Here is a 21,160-nt window from a genome sequence, read left to right on the forward strand (position 1 = left end):
TTAAGTTTAAGGTTTGAACTTATACCTAGTAGTAAATAATTTTTTTTTTCGGAAAGACGGAAAATCACGATTTTTTTTAATGGACTCGTTGAGTTTTCTCGACGAGTTTTTCTTTCTGTATGAAAAAAATTAGTTCTAATGAAAACCACAAAACACCCCACACTCAGCTTTGATAACCCTCCCAGCAATCATTTAAGCAAAATTTGAAGATGAAGACTTAATAAAAATAAATAAATAAATAAAATAAAAAGAAAATAAATAAAATACTACAAGAAAAAGAAAACAAACTCAATTGCCGGGTTGTCTCCCGCAAGCGCTTCGTTTTTTTAGGAGTCTTTAGCTGGACTCCTTTCCGCCCTACGTTGTAGCGGTTGCCTCCAAATCGAGCCCTTCTTCAATTCTCACTTCCTTTGGCCTGCCTTCCTCATATCTTTTGATCCTATGCCCATTTACCTTAAAACTTATTCCATATTTATTCCACAATTCAACTGCCCCATATGGAAAAACATGTTTAATTGTGAAGGGTCCGGTCCAACGAGTGTGTAGTTTTCCTGGAAAAAGTTTGAGTCTTGAGTTATATAAAAGTACTTTTTGCCCTTCTTCAAACTCTTTATTTCCCTTCAATCTCGCATCATGCCATTTCTTTGTCTTATCCTTATAAATCAACAAGTTAATGTAAGACTCGTTCCTTAATTCCTCCAAGGCATTCGTTTGCAAGAGTCGTTTGGTAAGCAACTCATTGGGGGAAAAATTGCATGTTTTCAAAGCCCAATAGGCTTTGTGCTCCAATTCCACTGGTAGATGGCAATTTTTTCCATAAACCAATCTATAAGGTGTTGTTCCAATAGGTGCCTTGAATGTAGTCCTAAATGCCCACAATGCATCATCTAACTTATCTACCCAATCCTTCCTATGGTTGCCTACCGACCTTTCCAAAATTCTTTTGAGGGCTCTATTCGTTATTTCAGTTTGGTCATTCGTTTGCGGATGATAAGGTGTTGAGAATCTATAGTGCACACCATATTTTTGCAAAACCTTTGCTAGTTGTTCATTGGCAAAATGGGTCCGTCTATCGCTTATCAACACCTTTGGTACTCCAAACCTAGAGAATAATTTCTTCAAAAATTTCACCACTACCCTTGCGTCATTTGTTGGTAGCGCTTGTGCTTCGGCCCACTTTGATACATAGTCCACCGCCACAAGTATGTATTTGTACCCTTTTGATGATGGAAATGGCCCCATGAAATCTATACCCCACACATCGAAAACTTCACACACTTGGATGCTTCTCTGAGGCATTTCATTCCTTGCAGAAATATTTCCCGATCGCTGGCACGTATCACACTCTCTCACATAGGTACCAACATCCTTGAAGATCATGGGCCAATAGAATCCTGCATCAAACACCTTTTTAGCAGTGTATTGAACTCCATGATGTCCTCTTACAGGCCCATTGTGGCAATGCTCTAGAATGTCGCGGATCTCCTTTCCAAACACACATCTTCTGATGATTCCATCTGTACAACTCCTAAAAAGATATGGTTCATCCCAGAAATAATATTTAATTTCTGACATGACTTTCTTTTTTTGCTGATGAGTTAGCCCTTTTGGAAGAAAGTCCCCAGCTTAAAAGTTTGCAATATCTGCATACCATGGTTCTTCTCCCATTATCACCATCAAATACTCTTCTGGAAAACTATTCCCAATACCCTTGTGGTCAGATGCATCCCTTTTTGGATTCTCTAATCTTGAGAGATGGTCAGCCGCTACATTTTCCATTCCTTTCTTGTCCTTGATCTCGATGTCAAATTCTTGAAGTAATAACACCCATCGGATCAACCTTGGTTTTGCATCCTGCTTAGCAAATAAAAATTTAATTGCAGAATGGTCAGTAAAAATAGTGGTTTTGGACAATATAAGATAAGGACGGAATTTATCAAAAGCAGAGACCACAGCCAATAGTTCCTTTTCAGTTGTGGTGTAATTTTCTTGATCCGGATTCATGGTCTTGCTAGCATAATAAATTGGTTGAAAGTGTTTATCAACTCTTTGACCAAGCACAACACCTAAGGCAAAATCACTTGCATCACACATAATTTCAAACGGTAAATTCCAATTCGGGGCGGTAATGATTGGGGCGTTAGTTAATTTTGTTTTCAATATTTCAAAAGCATTTAAACATTCTGTTGAGAAATTAAAAGGCGCATCTTTTAAAAGTAGATGAGTTAAAGGTCGAGTTATTTTAGAAAAGTCTTTTATAAAACGACGGTAAAAACCTGCGTGACCCAAAAAACTCCTAACGCCCTTCACATTGGTTGGTGGTGGTAGGTTAGCAATGGTGTCAATTTTCGCTCGATCCACCTCAATCCCCGCTTTGGACACTTTATGACCTAACACAATGCCTTCTTTAACCATGAAATGACATTTTTCCCAATTCAACACTAAATTGGTCTTTTCACACCTATCAAGCATTAAGTCAAGATTAGTAAGACAATTATCAAAAGAAGAACCAAACACGGAAAAATCATCCATGAATACTTCCATATACTTCTCCACCATATCGTGAAATATTGCCGTCATGCATCGTTGAAAATTGGCAGGTGCATTGCACAACCCAAACGGCATTCGTCGGTATGCAAACGTTCCACTAGGGCAGGTGAAGGTGGTTTTCTCTTGATCATTCGGATCGATTGGTATTTGGAAATAACCTGAAAACCCATCTAAAAAACAATAATAACAATGACCGGATAATCTTTCAAGCATTTGATCAATAAAGGGTAAAGGGAAATGGTCTTTGCAAGTAGCATCGTTTAGCTTTCGATAATCGATGCATACTCGCCAACCGGTCACCGTTCGCGTAGGAATAAGCTCGTTCTTTTCGTTCGCCACGACTGTCATTCCTCCTTTCTTCGGCACTACTTGAACGGGACTTACCCATGGACTATCGGTAATTGAATAAATGATCCCCGCATCCAATAGCTTTACCGCCTCCTTCTTAACCACCTCTTGCATATTTGGGTTCAAACGCCTTTGATGTTGCACCACTGGTGTTGCTCCTTCTTCAAGATTTATTTTATGAGAACAATAAGAAGGGCTTATCCCCTTTATGTCGGTGATTTTCCATGCAATGACGTTCTTTCTTTTCTTTAAAACCTTAACTAATTGATCTTTTTCAATTGGGGTGAGTTCCGATGCAACGATCACAGGCTTCTGCTCACATTCTTCGAGAAACGCATATTCTAAGTGTTCTGGTAACGTTTTCAGCTCCAATTGTGTGCTCTGAACACTAAACACGTCGAGTTCTGGAATTAAACTCAAGCTTAGAACAAAAGTTTCCTCAGGTCTCGATTTTTCAAAGAAACTCGTCGAGTTATTGGAATTAACTCGTCGAGTTTCTTGTTCTGTTGACTTCATCAGTTCTTCGTATTTTGATTCTTCAAGAAGTCTTTCTAATTCTTTCAAATCTCTCTCAGCATCAAAATCATCTTCTGGAGTCGAAATGTGTTCACTTCTTTCATCTTCTTTCCATTCTTCTAATAATTCTTCCAAGACATCTACTGAAAAGGCAGTATCATCACTACACTTCGAATGTTTCATGGCTTGATCCATTCCAAAGATAACTGAGTCCTCCCCCACTCGAAGGGTAAGCCTTGAGTCTCGTATGTCTACTATGGCACCCACGATATTAAAAAATGGTCTTCCAAGGATTATTGGCACTTGGTGGTCCTCCTCCATATCTAGTACAATGAAATTTTCCGGAAAGACAAACTTATCGACTTTTACCAATAAATCTTCACATATACCTCTCGGGAATGTCACCGTCTTGTTTGCTAAGTGGATCACCATTCGGATTGGTCTCAGTTCCGGAAGGTGTAGCTTTTAAAGAAAGAGTATGGCATGAGGTTCACACTTGCCCCCGAATCGGCCAATGCATAGCTAGTGGCTAAATTCCCGAATTGGCAAGGAGTGGTTAGGCTACCCGGATCACCTTTTTTCTTTGGTAGTTTGTTTAACATCGTGGTTGAATAGTTCTCATTTAAGACTACCATGGATGCTTCCTCCATCTTCTTTCTATTTGTGAGAAGTTCTTTTAGGAACTTTGCATACTTTGGCATTTGCGCGACTGCTTCGATGAACGGAATGCTGATTTGCAAGGCCTTTATGTGCTCCAGGAACTTCTGGTAGTCTTCATTCTGCTTCACTTGTCGAGCTCGGCCTGGGAATGGTAATGGTGGTTTAAATGGCTCAGTTTTTGAATTATTTTGCTCATCAGGTGCGTAACTCGTCGAGTTTCTGTCAGGAACTCAACGAGTTTTGTCTACTATCGGCGAATTCAGATTTTCTTGATCTTTTTCTTGTGCCTCTTTTTGATCTGTACTTGGGATTGGAGTGAGGGGTGTGACTACCTTTCAACTCCATATTGTCACTATGTTAATGTGCGCGCCCTTTGAATTTTTTCCGTGTCACTAGGAAGCCCACCCGGTGTTCTTTCATTGAATTGCTTGGCAAGTTGCCCAAGCTGTTTTTCAATGTTCAAAATTGAAGCTTGTTGATTCTGGAGCAGAGTTTGTTGATCCATCATGATTGTTTGGTGCTCCTTCATCATCTTTTGTTGATCTCTAATGGCTACATCGGATTCGTCATGCCTTTTTTCGAAAGAACTAACGAATCGAGTTAACATAGCTTCAAGATCCGTCTTCTTCTCTTGCACTGGTTCTTCTTTTTTATAAAACCCGCGTGCTTTTTGCCTATATTTCTCCTCCTTTGCCTTCTTGTACTCGTCGTAGGGGAGCCATTCCTTCTTGGGCTTTCGCCAATCATCATCAAACCTATCACCACTCGAATAACAAACTTGTGCCTTCCAGTTGCTGTTCTCATCAAGATCACAATCCTTAGTAAGATGGGGACCACTACAATTGTCACAACCCACCCTTATTGTGACATCCCCAAAATCACGGCCAGAAAAGACCGGTTTGTTTATGCTTTGTTTAAAATTCAGAGTAACATTTTAAATAAAAGCGTTGCGGATTTGTCCCAAAACAAAATATGATAAATATTTATCAAAAGCATTTCCATAGAAATGTATTTCATTAAAAGACTTGGGATGTCATGTTCGTACAGATCAAAAGCATAAACAGTACAATATAAGCCTTACTACATTATTTCATATCTACAGGCCTATATCCGATTAATCTCTCATCCCAAGACATGACATCTATGCTCATGCGCCACTACCTGTAATACAAGAAACTGAGTGGGTCATGCTTGGGAGCCTGGTGAGCACATAGGGTTTTCAACCCACAATAAATAAGTTTATTAACTTCATTAAATTAAACAAACCCGATTACCCGTTCCCGTTATCCTCACATTACGTCCCTAAGCACCTATCATAAGGGACCTACCCTAAGGATTATCATCGGGACGGACACTACTGCTAAGGGGATTCCTCAGCAATAAATGTCCTTGAGGCAACCATGTGGGGGATGGAGTACATCTGGTGAGCACACAGTTCAAATAAACACACAGTTCGAATAAACACCTACAGGTTGCGAGCCTGCTAGTGTTCCACTGGAGTGTCTAGAATAGTCTGTGGTCGTCATCTATACTCCGCTAGATGACTGATTCATCAATAACATCTATAACGAGGCCTCTCATTATTTTATTTCGTCACACAACAACTATTACATCTACCCATGTTTTACCCAACACATTTTGTAGATATAAAATACATATATAGTATAAATCATTGAAAATATGTATAACAATGTTCATGCAACATAGATAGCAAGTATTCAGATAATATGCACACATAGCACGTAATTTATATAAAATACTTCATATCTATGTGTAAGCTGAAAGTAACTATGCACTCACCTGAGTAGGTGGTGACTCGGCGCTTGGACAGCACTTCGTTACACTTAACACACTTTTCCTTTGGCAAAACCTAGTATCATTGCCACAAGGGTTTAGTCTAACGATAACCGCGATTAATTAATAGTCTAGCTATTATTATTATTATTATTATATAAGCGTTAAACGATACTTATATAACCCATAACAATAGCCCATGTACTTATTATAAGGTCCTAATAACATTACTACATTAAAACGTAAGCTAAACTAAAGATAGGTTAGGTGTAGCTCACTTACAACGAGTTTTCTCGAAAACCGGGCTTCGCTGGAGTAGCGTTCCCGAGTCGAAAGACCCCTTTTCTCGGGACTCCGGGAGCCTCGGGGCTTCCTTCGGGTGCTAGGGGGTTTTCCTAGACTTTAGCTTAGAGAGAGATTCTAGAGAGAGAAAGAGAAGTTGGAAGGTGTGAGAAATGAGGATGCCCCGACACCCTTTTTATAGGCTGGAAATCACCAAAACTCGTCGATTTTACCTCAAACTCGTCGAGTTTTATGGCCAGGTGTCACCATCTGGTGGCTAGCCTTGGGGAGGAAGCAACGGCCAGGATTGCACCACGTCACCCGATTTCGCACAGTAGCCTCTCGACTTAGAAAAATCATAACTCTCGCATACGAGCTCCGTTTTTTACGTTATTTTTTCCACGCGTAGGTAAAAACAAGATCTACAACTTTCATTTAGACTCTGTCGGCTAATTCTTGACCGATCTTAAATTTAACAGTAGGAGGAGATTAGACTGCTAAATGACCGCGAAGAATTCGTAACTCCTTCATACGGACTCCGTTTTCGTCTGTCTTTTTACTGTTGAGTTCTTATTAATGAGATGTTCAACTCTCATTTAGGTCGCGTAAGCCAAAAACCGTTCGATCTAAAATTCGAATTTCGTGCTGTACACTACTAATCTGAAACTTCGAAAAACCATAACTTCTTCATACGAAGTCAGATTTGGGAGTTCTTTTTATAGATGTTCTTAGTTTAACATACTCTACGATTTTCGTTTAGATCGCTAAGGCTAAATCTCGCTCTATCGTAAATTCACTATTTACGCCTCCCGGTGCCGTGCCAGTTCTGTCTCGAAACTTCGACGGATCATAACTTCTTCGTTATAACTCAGATTTCGGCGTTCTTTATATGTACGGAAAGCTTGTGACATATTCTACAACTTGGTTAAGATTATTTATTCTGAATAATCTTTTGTCGAAAAGTCGTTTTCGACCCCTATTGCCTCTAAATTGACTAGCCCGGATCTACGGGTGTTACACTTATGGCATGGATGGATTGATCCATCTTTGTCATCCCACGATCCATACTTTCTAGTTTGGCCATCATTGCTGGCATGTCATCGGAAACTGAGTTAACTACGCCTCTAGCTGTATCGTTCCTTGGATTATGGTATTCTCTTGAATGTTTGGAGAATTCTTCTACCAATGTTTTAATGACAGCTAGTGCTTTCTTCGTGAGGGGTCCTTGGGAGTCTAGTAATTGCCTAGTTGTGACGTTCACGCCATCATAAAAGATGGAAACCTCTTGTTGTACGTTTAGGTCGTTTTGAAGGCAATTTCTTATTAACCCCTTGTATCTCTCCCACGCCTCATAAAGTGATTCTCCCGGCAATTGCTCAAAGTTAGCAATTGCTTTCTTCAATTTTGCAATCTTAGAAGGTGGACAAAATTGGTCAATGAACTCCTCGCGCATCGTTTGCCATGTTGTAATGGATCCGGGGGGTAAAGATTTCAACCATTCCTTCGCGCCTCCTCTGAATGTAACCGGTAACATCCGTAGTAAAACAATATCGCGAGGCACATTTGGCATGTGGAAATAGTCATAAATGTCCATAACTTCTTCAATATGCTTGTAAGCATCTTCATGCTCCTTTCCATGGAATGGAATGTCTTTTAGTTGTGCGAGGATGTGACCCTTCAACTCAAAATTGGCGGTAGCTGGGATTGCAGGTTGCACGAGTCCCGACCCGGTACCATCTCTTATGCGCTTCTTGTAATCTCCCATCGGTATGTCGGCGATGTCGGCCATATTATCTCCTTGATTGGAATTGCTTTCTTCACCAAACGTGGATGTGTCGGGCTCGATTTCTTTTCCTCTTTGTTTGCGAATAATCAACTCCGGATCGTCTACGGGTGGCTCTAGTGTAGAACCGGAGCTTCGGGTCATACAAACCTTAAAATAAAACAGAAAAACAAGCGTAAAACGAACAAAAATGAAGAATTTACGAAACTGTCAACAGAAGAATAAACTCGACGAGTTTAATGCAAAATTATATAAAATTAATACGAACTGAAAACAGGTAACTTTTGCAAGAAAGATCTAACACAAAGGATTGATAATACCAGCAAACAATATAATTATTAGAACCATTCCCCGGCAACGGCGCCAAAAACTTGATGTGTGTGAAACGAACTAGTTTTAATCCTACTAACTTAAACACAAAGACAAACACACGAAAGGCAATGTACCTATCGATTAGCAGTTTAGTTCAGGTAAGTAGGGTATCGAACACAGGGAACGGTAAACAATTAAAATAAATGCTAATATTATCTAATTAAAACAATTAATAAAAGTTGGGGGTTTCTCTAGTTTTGCAAGACTAGAAACTTAAACAATCAATTAACACTTAAACAAAGACAATTAACAACTAAGAAGAACAAGAAAAGACAACTAGATTCAATGATAAAAGAGACTTCTGTTCAGATTCGATTCACTTATTCTTATGGTTGATTTCGTGGCAAGTGCAATGAATTAATATGTCAATGGTTACCGGTTCCTAATGTGATTGGGTTCATGTTCATTATTACCAATCCTTTAGTAGACAAGTTAATTCAAACAGTGATCAAGTGATTAAATTAACAAGTTTCCTAGTGTTCAGTTCGTATCAAGCAAGACTTATAACAATAGTTAATTAAATTTGTTCAATTCAATCAACTCTTGTATGGTTGTTCATCACACATGCTCACACATTGATTTACACATTTTATAGTTAACCCTAGTTTCATATTCACTATTTCTAGGCATACAATCTTATATTCATAAAACTATATGAATCAAGTAATCAAGAAGATATTCATGCAACTCAATCACTTATTTGTTAACTAAAAATATTTATCATTAATACATAAGAATCTTTAATAAGCTTAACAAGATGAATAACCAAATTAATATCAATTCAACCACTCAATCAAACCATATTCATAAGATTATCTCATCCAAATAGAAGTGAAAAGCTTTTAACTCATATCTACAACAAATAATAACCTAATTTCAAAAACTAATGATTCAAACATGGTTCAAAACAAAGATTAGTAAAAGAAGAATGATTATTTGCCTTTGATTCTCTTTAAAATAATTATTTGGGCTATTATTATGAGTTATATAAGCATCATTTAATGCTTATATAATAGTAATAATAGTCAGACTATTAATTTGTCGCGGTTATCGTTAGACTAAACCCTAGTGGTATTGATACTAGGTTTTATCGAAGGAAATTGTTTTGAGAGTATTGAAGCGTTGTCTGAGTGCTGAGTCACCACCTTTCGGATGAGTGCATGGTCCCTTTCATCTTACACATAGATATGAAGTATTCTATATAAATTATGTGTTATGTGTGCATATCATCTGAGTACTTGCTGTCTATGCTAGTTGAACGATTTTATACACGTTTTAAATGATTTAAACTGTATATGTATTTTATATCTACAAAAATGTTGGGGTAAAACATAGGTAGATGTAATAGATGGAATATAAGTTGGTCGATGAGTTGAGAGGTGTTATAGACCACGAGGTGAGGGTGAGGGGTGAACGATGTGAGAAGCCTTTTCCCAAACGATGGCCCCGTAATTCAGCAGAGTATGGATGACAACCACGAACTATTCTAGACACTCTCGTGGAACACTAGCAGGCTCGCAACCTGTAAGTGTTGTGAACGATGTGTTCACTCAGTGTACTCTAAACCTTGGTGATCATGCAGACTTGATGCCTAAACCCTGGTGATCATGCAGACTTGATGCCTAAACCCTGGTGATCATGCAGACTTGGTGCCAAAACCCTGGTGACTATGCAGACTTAGTGCCTATTGTATAAATTTTGGCGACTATGCAGACTTAGTGCCTGAACCCGATGACGATGGACTTCGTGCTGATTCCTTAGGATGATCGTTAGGAATGTATGAACGAGGAATAGTTGATTCTTAGGGTAGATCCTTAAGAGTAAAGAAGATAATGGGGATGGGTAATTGGGTTGATTGTTTGATTGTTTGAACATAATAATTATATTATTGTGGGTTGAAAACCCTATGTACTCACCAGGTTTCCCAACCTGACCCACTCAGTTTATTTATATCACAGGTGTTGATATGAAGTCACATTACACTGAGAGATTAAAGAGATGTAGATCACTACTGTAATAAATATAAGTTCCGTTTATGCTTATGTTTCTGTATTGACGATGACATCCCAAACGTTTTAAAATGAATAAAATACGTTTCTTCGAAAATGTTTTGATAGCGTATTTATCGTATTATCTGGGAACAAATTCTGCAATATTTTTATGAAAAGGAGTACTCTGATTTTTACAAAGCATAAACAAAATCGGTATTTTATGGCCGTGAAAAATGGGGATGTCACAATAATGTTATGTCAGTGGCCGGTTAGGTCGTTATCCTGGTTAGGATGCTGTTATGTCGTATGATCTGCTAGATCGCTTTGTTTGGTTGAGGATTGTTATGTGATTATCTATTTATGTGCATGTGGATGTTTGACTGGGGTTGGGTTGAGGCGGGTCCTGCTTTGTGCTGTAAGCCAACATACCCAAGGCGAAACGGATAGGCCGAAAGCCCAGCGAGCGGTCCGGATAGGCTGAAGGCCCCAAGAGGGCGGTCCAGATGTGCCGAGGCTCGGAGAGTGGACCAGACAGACTGAAGGCTCGGTACGGGCGGACCTGTCATACTGTAGACTCAGAGGGTGGACCGGGTGGACTGAAGGCCTGGTGCGGGCGGACCAGTCACACTATAGACTCGATATGCATGGCTGTTCTGTATTGTGATATAATATGATTATGGTTACGAGTTTGGTATTTTGGGGGTAACTCACTAAGCATTCGGGCTTCCAGTTTCAATGTATTATTTCAGGTACCTCAGGAGATCGTGGCAAGGCGAAGGCGTGATCGTACCGCTCCTCATTTTTATACTGATGTTTCTGGGATACTCTGATAATAAACTAATTGAAAACCTTTTTGTAATAATTAATGGATTTGAATTGTTTTTGAAAAGTTTAAATTGGTTGGAAATTTATGGGTGTTACAAGTTGGTATCAAAGCCTTGGTTTGAGTGAATTGGAGGACCATTCGTGTGAATCCAGTCTCAAATCAAGGGGAGTTTTCAAAATGATTTCTAAAATGGTTTTCAAATAAGTAAAGGAGGATGCAGAGTGTACGATCAGCCAGAGCCAGTAAGTAGACCCCAAAATACCATACAAGATATTTGATTATGTGATATGTTAGAGCAACATGCTAGTACTAGGCTAGGGATCTTCAGGAGTTGCATGATAGGATTGCCTGATTATATGATGCCTGCTAGCCTAGGTTTTCCTTTGTATGAAATTGACATCATTACTATAGTTATTTAGTGTATGCATCACGGTTATACATAATTAAGATCTTATAGCCTGAGAATGTTTGATTTGGCCTTATGTTCTGTTCTTGTATGATTGGGAGCTTAGGGTAGGATTGGATATTCGAAAGTCTATAGGGTCCAGCGTTATGTATGACTAGCATACACTAGTGCTGCAGGGTTGGTGGAAGTTTCATGGATGGGTGGGTTGTATGGGACTAGTAGGTCGGTTATGAGATAGTTATGCTCCTCCAGAAGTGAGGATTGAGTGTTCGTCATGTATATGTTATTGTTAGGGTGTTGTGGTGATACTTGATACAAATATGGGTAGGTGTGGAAGGTAGTATGGGCCTGTACTACTGAAAGCACGGGACCCATATACGTATCAAGGAAGTCACAACCCCTAGGGTTTTGTTGGGAGTTAGTTCTCGGGGTTATTATGAGGAATGCCTAATATTCTGGTGGTGTATTTTCAGTATGCTGGTTACGAGGTGTACCGGGGATGGATCCGGATCAGGATTGGGATCAGGAGAGGGTGGTCAGGGTGGATCAGCGCCACCCGAGGTCATTGGTCAGATGAGTACGGATGAGTTGGATGCCAAGATTCGTGAGATCCTGCATGATTAGGTTGCTGCTATGTTCCGGGCTCAGTTGGCGGAGATGTTTGGGTCAATCAAGACCGCTATGATTTAGTAATTTGATGAGTGTTATGCAGCTCTTGCGGAGACAGCTGCTGCGGAAGCTGCAACGGCTGTAGCAGCGGCAGGGGGAGGAGCCGATCGAGGCTTTCTGTATCGGGACTTCGATAATACGAAGCCCCCTACTTTCGATGGAGTTCAGGATCCGATCATTTCTATGAGATGGTTGGCAGATGTACAGGGTTGTTTCTTCACGTGTTCATGCCCTGCGGATCAGAGGGTGAAGTGTGCTCTGAACCTTTTGAGGCTCAGAGCGAAGGATTGGTGGAGGTTGACTACGAGATCTTATTCTGATGCGCAGCGGGCTGCGGTTACTTGGTATGAGTTTCGGGAGATGTTTAGTACTTGTTATGTTCCGAGGGTTGAGAGAGAGAGGTTGGATCAGGAGTTCTTGGAGCTGAAGCAGGATTCATAGTCGGTGACGGAGATCACCAGGATGTTCACGGAGAGGGAAATGTTTTTCCCTGAGTTTGCTTCGGGTCAGGCTCAGATGTCCTGGTATCTGAGTATGATCAAGAGGGATATCATTCAGTTTGTGTCCATGCAGGGATGTGATACCTTGTTGGAGTTTCAAGAGGCCGCCAGGCGGCGCGAGTTGGAGATTGAGTTGTAGTTGCGAGAGCAGAGACAGGCCTCGGTGCAGTCGCAGCCGGCGCCGAAACGGTTCAAGACCGTTGACTCTAGGGTTGGAAGGCAAAGCAGCCGCACTTGTGAGAAGTGTGGGAAAGGTCATACCGGAGTTTGTAGGTCCGGTGGTACGTGCCGCAAGTGCGGGAGGGAGGGGCATTATGCGAGGGATTGCCGTCAGTCGGCCCCGGTTCAGGATGTGAGGATTTGTTATCACTGCCATCAGGTTGGTCACATGAAGGCCAACTGTCCACAACTTGTTGCAAGACCGGTGCAGGCTCCAGCACTGGACACTTTGAGGATTACTGGTGGGGGACAGGGTGCATCGGAGCCTTCGAGGGCTCAGGGACGCTCTTTCTAGCTTACAGCAGAGGAGGTCAGGTCAGAGCCAGATGCAGCTGCTGGTATGTTTCCATCTTGTTATCTTGTTATTGTGTGGTATTGTAAACCTTTCCGTCTTTTCAGCATGATTCATAGTAGATCTGAGGATTTTAGTAGTTAGGAGTTGTAGACGGTTAATTCCCAGGAGTATAGATGATCGGAAGATAGGTTATATGATCTCTTTGCTAGGTATAGCATCTGCGATGTGAGAAGTGTTCAGCTTAGATTCGAACTTCCTTGGAGTTTGGATGTGCGATGACGGGAGGGTTGTTTTGTGAAGGTTGCTCACTCTAGAGGGAATCAATTCATGGATAAGGGGGATAATATCGAGTAGGGACGTTTAAGCTATTCCGGTTTCGCCATCGGTAGTTAGTAGTTGGTGCACTAAGTGCGGAGAATTGGAAAATTCTCAGGTGAAGCAGCAAGCATCCAAGGTTGGTTAGCTGTTTGGATTCAACAGTGTCTTTAGCCGAGAGTGTGGTCTGGTTAGAGCAGGTGATAGACACGTGGGGCAAGGAGCAGACCATGGTTTCAGATAAGGTGGTTGATTGACATGAGGCTTGGGGTTAGGCCGGGGTTAAAATTCATAGAATGGATCTGGAGTTCGGAACCCCAAGAGGGCTAGAACAGTCTACATGGGAGAGGTTCCCGGGAAGAATGGTTTAGGGTGGTGTACAACAGTTTTGAGCGGTTCGGATAGACTGAAGGCCGATGGGCGTACCAGTCAGGCCGAAGGCTCGAAGAACGGTCCAGACAGGCTGAAGGCCCAAGAGGGCGGTCCAGACATGCTGAAGGTTCTGAGAGTGGTCCAGATAGGCTGAAGGCCCGGTAAGGCGGTCCAGTCATGCTGAAGGCTCTGTATGTGTTAGTAGACATGTATGCGGAGATTGATTGAGTATGTTGCTATGCAATAGCAATCAGTAAGTCTGGCCCCAAGTATTGATCATGATTATGGAGTTAGCTGAAGGCTGTGTGTGGGCCTTGTTAGTTATGTGATCAGATTCTGAGTATATGGGAGTTTCGGAGTAGCAGTTGCTCTACAAATGGATAGTATAGAGTGGAGTTTTAGCACCGTGGCACTTGTTGATGTGGTAAAGGTCGTCGAGTAGACTTCCTTGGATAATAGAAGGGAAAGGTATGTAGCCCCGGGAAGGAGTGTTGGTCAAATGAAGGGAAAGCAGTAGTGTGAATGGATGATCGAAAGTATTTCAGTTATGGACAGTGAACATTGGGATTGTACTAGATATATGGGAGCACATCTGGGTTGGGTGTCTGTTGAGGTTGTGGAATGATTATCGGTGGTGTCGAATCAGAGGAGTTCGGAAGAGATGCAAGGATAGATCCTTGGATTCCAAGTATGGTTGTAGTCATAGGTTATGTATGTAGTGGTATTCCATCATAGGGATGACTAGACCCATCGTAGGCGTACCTGGTATTCCAGCCTGAGGCTGATTGGGCCAGGTACGATGGTATATGCGTTATAGATGGGTGTTCATGGGAGTTGCTCAGAAGCTGAAGAATGCGTTATCATGTCAGCGCGGAAAGGGATTGGATTTAGGAAGGAAACGGGATGAGTTCCTAACAGTGCAATTTGATAGAAGTAGCGCCAATTGGGCAAGGGATAGCAGATTAGTACTGGGTCAGGGCCCGGTGGTATATAATGGTATCTAGTTTTCACAAGCTGCGAATGAATGTGTAAGACAGGAATATGGTAGTATCATCTGGTGATACTTAGTCGATATGTCTTGTCATCAGGGAAACGAAGCCGGTAGCCGGCTTGGATCAGTTGTCAAGGCCCTGCAGGGGAAAGGATTGATTTTAGGGATTCGATAGTAGTTTCTGAAGAAACCTGGGTCGGTTTGAGATCAGAGGCTGCATTGTAGGAGTGTTTTTAGAGATTGTGTGTCGCAGCAGGCTTCGAGGACGAAGCCTAATTTAGGTGGGGGAGAATTGTAACATCCCAGGTTCAGAAGCAAGAGTTCAGGGATGCTTGGTGTAAATAAAGAGTAGACTCGGCGAGTAGGAGCCTTAACTCGTCGAATTAGAGCAGGTGTTGGGCATGTGATAAGTGACCCGACTCGCCGAGTTAGCGGTTGGACTCGACGAGTCGGTGCTGGGAAAAGAAACCCTAGATTTTAGGGTTTGCACCCTATTTAAAGGACTTTATGTCCTAAGCCTCCTTATTCCCCTTTGAGTGCCAGTAAACCCTAGAATCGTGTGAGCCTCCATTTTTGAGGAGATTTGAGCTCGGAAGAGGAAATTGGTGAAAGGAGCTTGTGGATTAAGAGGCTAGCATCAAGGAATTTGTGTGGATCTGGGATCTACATCATATTGGGCATATATCTGAGGTAAGAGGTCATTACCTTAATCTATTTCTTTCTAGCTTCATCCATGGAGGTTGATTTGGGGCTTCTTAGCTTGTTTGAGACCCATTTCGGGTTTAGAGACTAAATCTGAGGTTGCAACTTCAGATCTAGTTTGGTTTTGATCCATGAAAGCATAAAGCATCAGCCCTTGGGCATGTATGAGGGTTTCCTTGTCTTAAACCTTCCTTCTAGCTTGTATTGAGCCTATATTGCTTTGCATGCACGTAAAGATGGAAACTTTATGTGTGAAACTAGCCCTAGGAGTCCAGATCTATGAGTTGGAAGCAGTGAAATGGTCTGAAATCGTCTGAATAGGGATGACTTAAGTGAACTTAGCGAGTCTGTTCTTGGACTCGACGAGTTGGGTTGCAAACCCTAACCCATTTGATTACGTGCGAATCAGTGAGTCGAGTGGAGTCAGTGAGTTGGGCAGGCTAGGACTCGGATTGAAGGAATCGGCGAGTCATGGGGTGACTCGGAGAGTCGAGTAGTGAATGGTGGGATTCTGAGTTCATGAACTCGGCAAGTCATTAGGATGACTCGGCGATTAGGGTCAACCAGGAAGGTTGACTTTGACAAGGACTATGACTTTGACCAAGAGTTGACCAATTTGACTTCCAAAGGTATTATGGTAATCTGGGCATTAATGGTTATGGTTTCATTAAAGTGTTAGGTGGTTGAGTTTGTGGTGGTGATCGGGAGTTTTGATCTTATCTCTTCAAGCTCGGCTTTGCAAGGTGAGTTATCCTCATTATATCAACAGGGTCTAAGGCACCAAGGTCGGCCCTTTATTGGATTGGAATCCGGGTATTTGTTTGATATGTTATTGATTTGCTAGATCCGCATCCTGGTAATTAGGATGGTATAATGATAGTGACCTGGTCTAGGTCGGTATCCTGGTATATAGGATAATGCTAGGCCTGGCAATCATGTCGTGTTAGGGTTGGCGTGTCGCGGGTTGACGGGTCAGAAAATGCCAACCCAAAGACAACCCATTTAAATATATAGGTCACGAGTTGGCGGGTCATGGGTTGACGGGTTTGGAACATAAACCCATATATAACCCGCCAACCCATTTATTTATACGGGTTCACAAGTTGGCGGGTTCGTGGGTCAGATTTGGGTTCATGGGTCAGATTCCATAAATAAAATTGATAATTAAACATGAATAAATTCTTGATGGTTGATGCAAACATATCTGAATTTTAGAGATTTAAGTCTTAAACATCCAAATGAAAATTAAAAACATTCATAGAAACATGTTACAGACTTAGCCTTATAGGTTACGACTTACGGCCTTAGAGCATCCACCACGATTCAAAATGTCTAAACAATCAAATGGTCTATGAACCAATGGTATATATTATATAATACTTATTAAATATTAATACTTGATACATAATTAAATTTAAAAATAAAATATATTTTTTATTAATAATATAAACGGGTTGGCAGGTCATCCCGTTTATTTTTTGAGAAACTCATATATGACCCATTTAATAAACGAGTTGGCGGGTTGGTGGGTTAGCGGGTTGGCGGGTTGAAAAACTCAACCCAAACCCATTTATTTCGTGTCGTGTTGCGAGTCGTGTCACGGGTCGTGTCAAGAATTGCCAGCCTTAGATAATGCTATGTCAGTGGCCGGTTAGGTCGGTATCCTGGTTAGGATGTTGTTGTGCCGTATGATCTGCTATATCAGTTTGTTTGGTTGAGGATCGTTATGTGATTATCTATTTATGTGCATGTGGATGTTTGGATGGGGTTGGGTTGAGACGGGTCCTGCTTTGTGCTGTAAGCCAACATACCTAGGGCGGACTGGATATGCCGAAGGCCCAGCGAGCGGTCAGGATAGGCTGAAGGCCCCAAGAGGGCGGTCCAGACGTGCCGAGGCTTGGAGAGTGGACCAGACAGACTGAAGGCCCAGTGCGGGCGGACCAGTCATACTGTACATTCAGAGGGTGGACCAGGTGGACTGAAGGCCCGGTGCGGGCGGACCAGTCACACTGTAGACTCGATATGCATGGCTGTTCTGTATTGTGATATGATTATGGCTACGAGGTTGGTATTTTGGGGGTAACTCACTAAGCTTTCGGGCTTACAGTTTCAGTGTATCATTTCAGGTACCTCAGGAGATCGTGGCAAAGCGAAGGCGTGATCGTACCGCTCCTCATTTTTATGCTGATGTTTCTGGGATACTCTAATAATAAACTAATTGAAAACCTTTTTGTAATAATTAATGGATTTGAATTTTTTTTGAAAAGTTTAAATTGGTTGGAAATTTATGGGTGTTACATTATGACTGCGAGATCTTATAACATTCAGGGAAGGCCAACGTGGTGGTCGATGCTTTGAGCCGCAAGACAGCGGGTTCCCTGATTGGGAACGTTTGTTTGAGGATGATAGTGATCTCTCCATTGTTGGATATGATCAAGGAGGCTCAAGTAGAGGGTTTGAAGAGAGATAATTGGAAGTTAGAGTGGATACAAGGTCAGATTCCTTTGTTTATCCAGGATGATCGGGGTGTCCTGACCCAATGTCGCTGGGTGTGGGTTCTGGCATCGGGAGGAGTGAGGCAAAAAATATTGGAGGAGGCACACAAGTCCAAGTTCTCTATGCATCCAGGGGCTACAAAAATGTATAGAGACTTGAGATTGAGTTACTGGTGGTCCTGCATGAAGCAGCAAATCACCTAGTTTGTGGAGTGGTGCTTGACCTGCCGAAGGTCAAAACCGAGCATCAGCGGCCTCATAGAAAGGTCCAGCCGCTACCCATTCCCATGTGGAAGTGGGAAGAGATCACTATGGACTTCATCACGAAGTTACCAAAGACAGTGAGGGGTGTGGATGTCATATGGGTGATTGTGGACAGGTTAACGAAGAGTGCCCACTTTATTCCAATATCCCAAAGCATCTCCGCTGAGAATTTGGCGGATATTTATGTACGAGAGGTGGTGGTTAGGCACGGGGTGCCAGTGTCAGTAATCTCCGATCGAGATGTTTGATTCATATCTAGATTTTGGAAGAAGTTCCATGAGGAACCGGGCACTTAATTGCATTTTAGTTCGACATACCACCCTCAGATAGATGACCAAAGAAAGAGGACGATCCAGACACTCAAGGATATGCTTCGGGCATGTGTGTTGGATTTTGGAGGTAGTTGGGATACATACCTACCATTGGCAAAGTTTTCACACAAAAATAGTTACCATGCCAGTATCGACCGACCTCCGTTTGAGATGTTGCGTGGTCAGAAATGTAGGACTCTGGTTTGTTGGGGTGAGGTTGGACATCGAGTCATAGAGAGCACCGAAGTAGTGCTCAAGACTACCAGGTTGATTCAGCAGGTGCGCGACCGGATGCGAGTCGCACAAAGCCGTCAGAAAAGTTATGTTGACCGGCGCCGATTGGACCTTGAGTTCCAGGCGGGGGACTTTGTGTTACTGGAAGTGTCCCCATGGAAGGGAGTCATCAGGTTCCGGAAGAGGGGCAAGCTAGGGCCCCGATATATTGGACCGTTCAGGATTACTGCCCGGGTGGGCAAGGTGGCCTATCGCTTGGATCTGCTGGACGAGCTTAGCCAGATACACAACACCTTCCATGTGTCTTAGCTTCGGAAGTGTGTCACAGACGAGGTTGCAGTTGTTTCTGTGGACGACATTTAGGTGGACACATTGAGCGACCCGTTGCGATTTTGGATAGGAAGACCCAGGTCCTTTAGAACCAGGATGTGAGGTTAGTAAAGGTGTAGTGACAGCACCAAAGGGCTCTAAATGGACATAGGAGCTGAAGGATGAGATGCGAGATCACTATCCGGACTTATTTGTGTCAACAGACTTCGAGGACGAAGTTTAGTTCAAGTGGGGGAGATTTGTAATGCTTGTTCCATGTATCATTTAATTTTTAAGTTTTTAGGGTTTTGTGCTAGGACTCGATGATTTGGGGAGCTCCTACTCGTCGAGTAGAGGTCATTTATGAGGACTTGGGATTTAGATCCAACTCGACGACTCGGAAGGCCCCGACTCGACGAGTAGGCACTGTAAAGGAAAACCCTAATTTTTAAGGTTTGCACCCTATATAAAGGACTTAACCCGCATCTTTTGTCCTCCCTTTCCACCTCATTACCTAGAGAAGAATCCCTAGCCGTTCTTTGCTGATTCCCTGTGCTTATGAGGCTAAGAGAGTGTTTTTGGTGCATTTTGTTGAAGAAGTTTGAAGGTTGAGAAGCTTGGAACGAGAATGAGCTTGTAGACCCAACATCTACATCAATTGAGCTTCCATTTGAAGGCAACAAGCTGTTACCATGATCATTCTAGTATTAGATCTCCTTATTCTTGGGTTTAAGGCCATTTTTAGTATATTTGTGGAGCATTTGGGGTATTGGGCATGATCTAAAGTTGTAACTTCAGATTTGGACTCCTCTAAGTCCTTATAGTTATAAAGTTATTGAATTTATCAAGCTTTGGCCCTTCTCATTGGCTTAAACTCCTCCCTTAGCTTGGTTTTGGCATTTAAGAGCCTGCATGCACGTAAAGTTTGCAACTTTACGTGGAAACCATGCCCTAGGAGGCTAGATCTGCAATTTGGAGCTTTGGGGTAGCTTAAAAACATCTGAACACGAAAAGGACTGAAGGGACTCGACGAGTTGCTTAGCCAACTCGGCGAGTCGGGTAGGGTTTACCCGTTTTTGAGACTCTGAGTGAACTCGGTGAAGGATTAGAGTTTCGGCCTACATGAGTTTTCGGTCTTCTAGACATTAAGGAACTCGACGAGTTACTCAGGTAACTCGGCGAGTTGAAGAGTTACTTAGGTAACTCGGCGAGTTGATGGATGCACTCGACGAGTTGAGGTCAACATGGATTGTTGACCTTGACTTTTACCAGGGTTGACTAGGGTTGACTTTGAGGGAATTTATGGTATTCCGAGATTTGACAAGTTAATCACATGATGGTTATAGGTAGTTGAGTTGGAGTTGCACGTTAGGACTTATCCGATCTTAGTTGTTCAACATTCTTGAGAGGTGAGTCTCCTCACCTTACCAATGGGTCGAAGGCACCAAGGCCGACCCATTTTGTGATATGTGGTACACTCGTTGTTGTAGAGATATGTGGTATGATAGTTAGATATGCTAAGTGTTATGCTAGTTATATATGTGATACTTGTAGGGAAGACCATAAGGGGAGCTCATGACACATGGATGTAAGACCATGTGGGGGAGCCCATGGATTTTCAAGTAAAGACCATGGGAGGAGCCCATGAAACTTGGATGTAAGACCATGTGGGGGAGCCTATGGCTTTCCAGCTAAAGACCATGGGGGAACCCATGACACTTAGGTGTAAGACCATATGGGGGAGCCCATGGCATCCTGGAGTAAGACATTGGGAGGAGCCCACGGCATCCTTATATGTTGGTATGCATGGCTTATGTGGTGTATGTAGCTTTTATAGCTAATATGATTATGTGTTTATGTGGATTGTGTGTGGGGTATGCTCTAGGGAACTCACTAAGCATTAGCGTATAGTTTATGGATTTGTTTCAGGTATATCTGAGCCCAAGGGAAATTGCA

At 42.2% G+C, this 21,160-nt stretch overlaps 1 protein-coding gene and 1 non-coding gene across 2 annotated transcripts; one reads left to right on the forward strand and one right to left on the reverse strand.

Annotated features, from left to right (window-relative positions):
* Positions 1 to 4,426: 4,426 nt before the first annotated feature.
* Positions 4,427 to 8,077, reverse strand: LOC111885311 (uncharacterized). The gene is made up of 2 exons (XM_023881573.1): positions 7,169 to 8,077; positions 4,427 to 4,891 (listed from the first exon to the last, which is right to left on the reverse strand). Exons 1-2 carry the CDS (start codon positions 8,075 to 8,077, stop codon positions 4,427 to 4,429), a joined length of 1,374 nt encoding a protein of 457 aa, XP_023737341.1.
* LOC111885322 (small nucleolar RNA R71) lies at positions 7,449 to 7,555 on the forward strand. Its single transcript, XR_002848074.1, has one exon. It is a non-coding gene; the product is annotated as a small nucleolar RNA R71 (small nucleolar RNA).
* Positions 8,078 to 21,160: the final 13,083 nt, after the last annotated feature.

The sequence above is a fragment of the Lactuca sativa genome, chromosome 3 (assembly GCF_002870075.4).
Source record: "Lactuca sativa cultivar Salinas chromosome 3, Lsat_Salinas_v11, whole genome shotgun sequence".
NCBI lineage: Eukaryota > Viridiplantae > Streptophyta > Magnoliopsida > Asterales > Asteraceae > Lactuca > Lactuca sativa.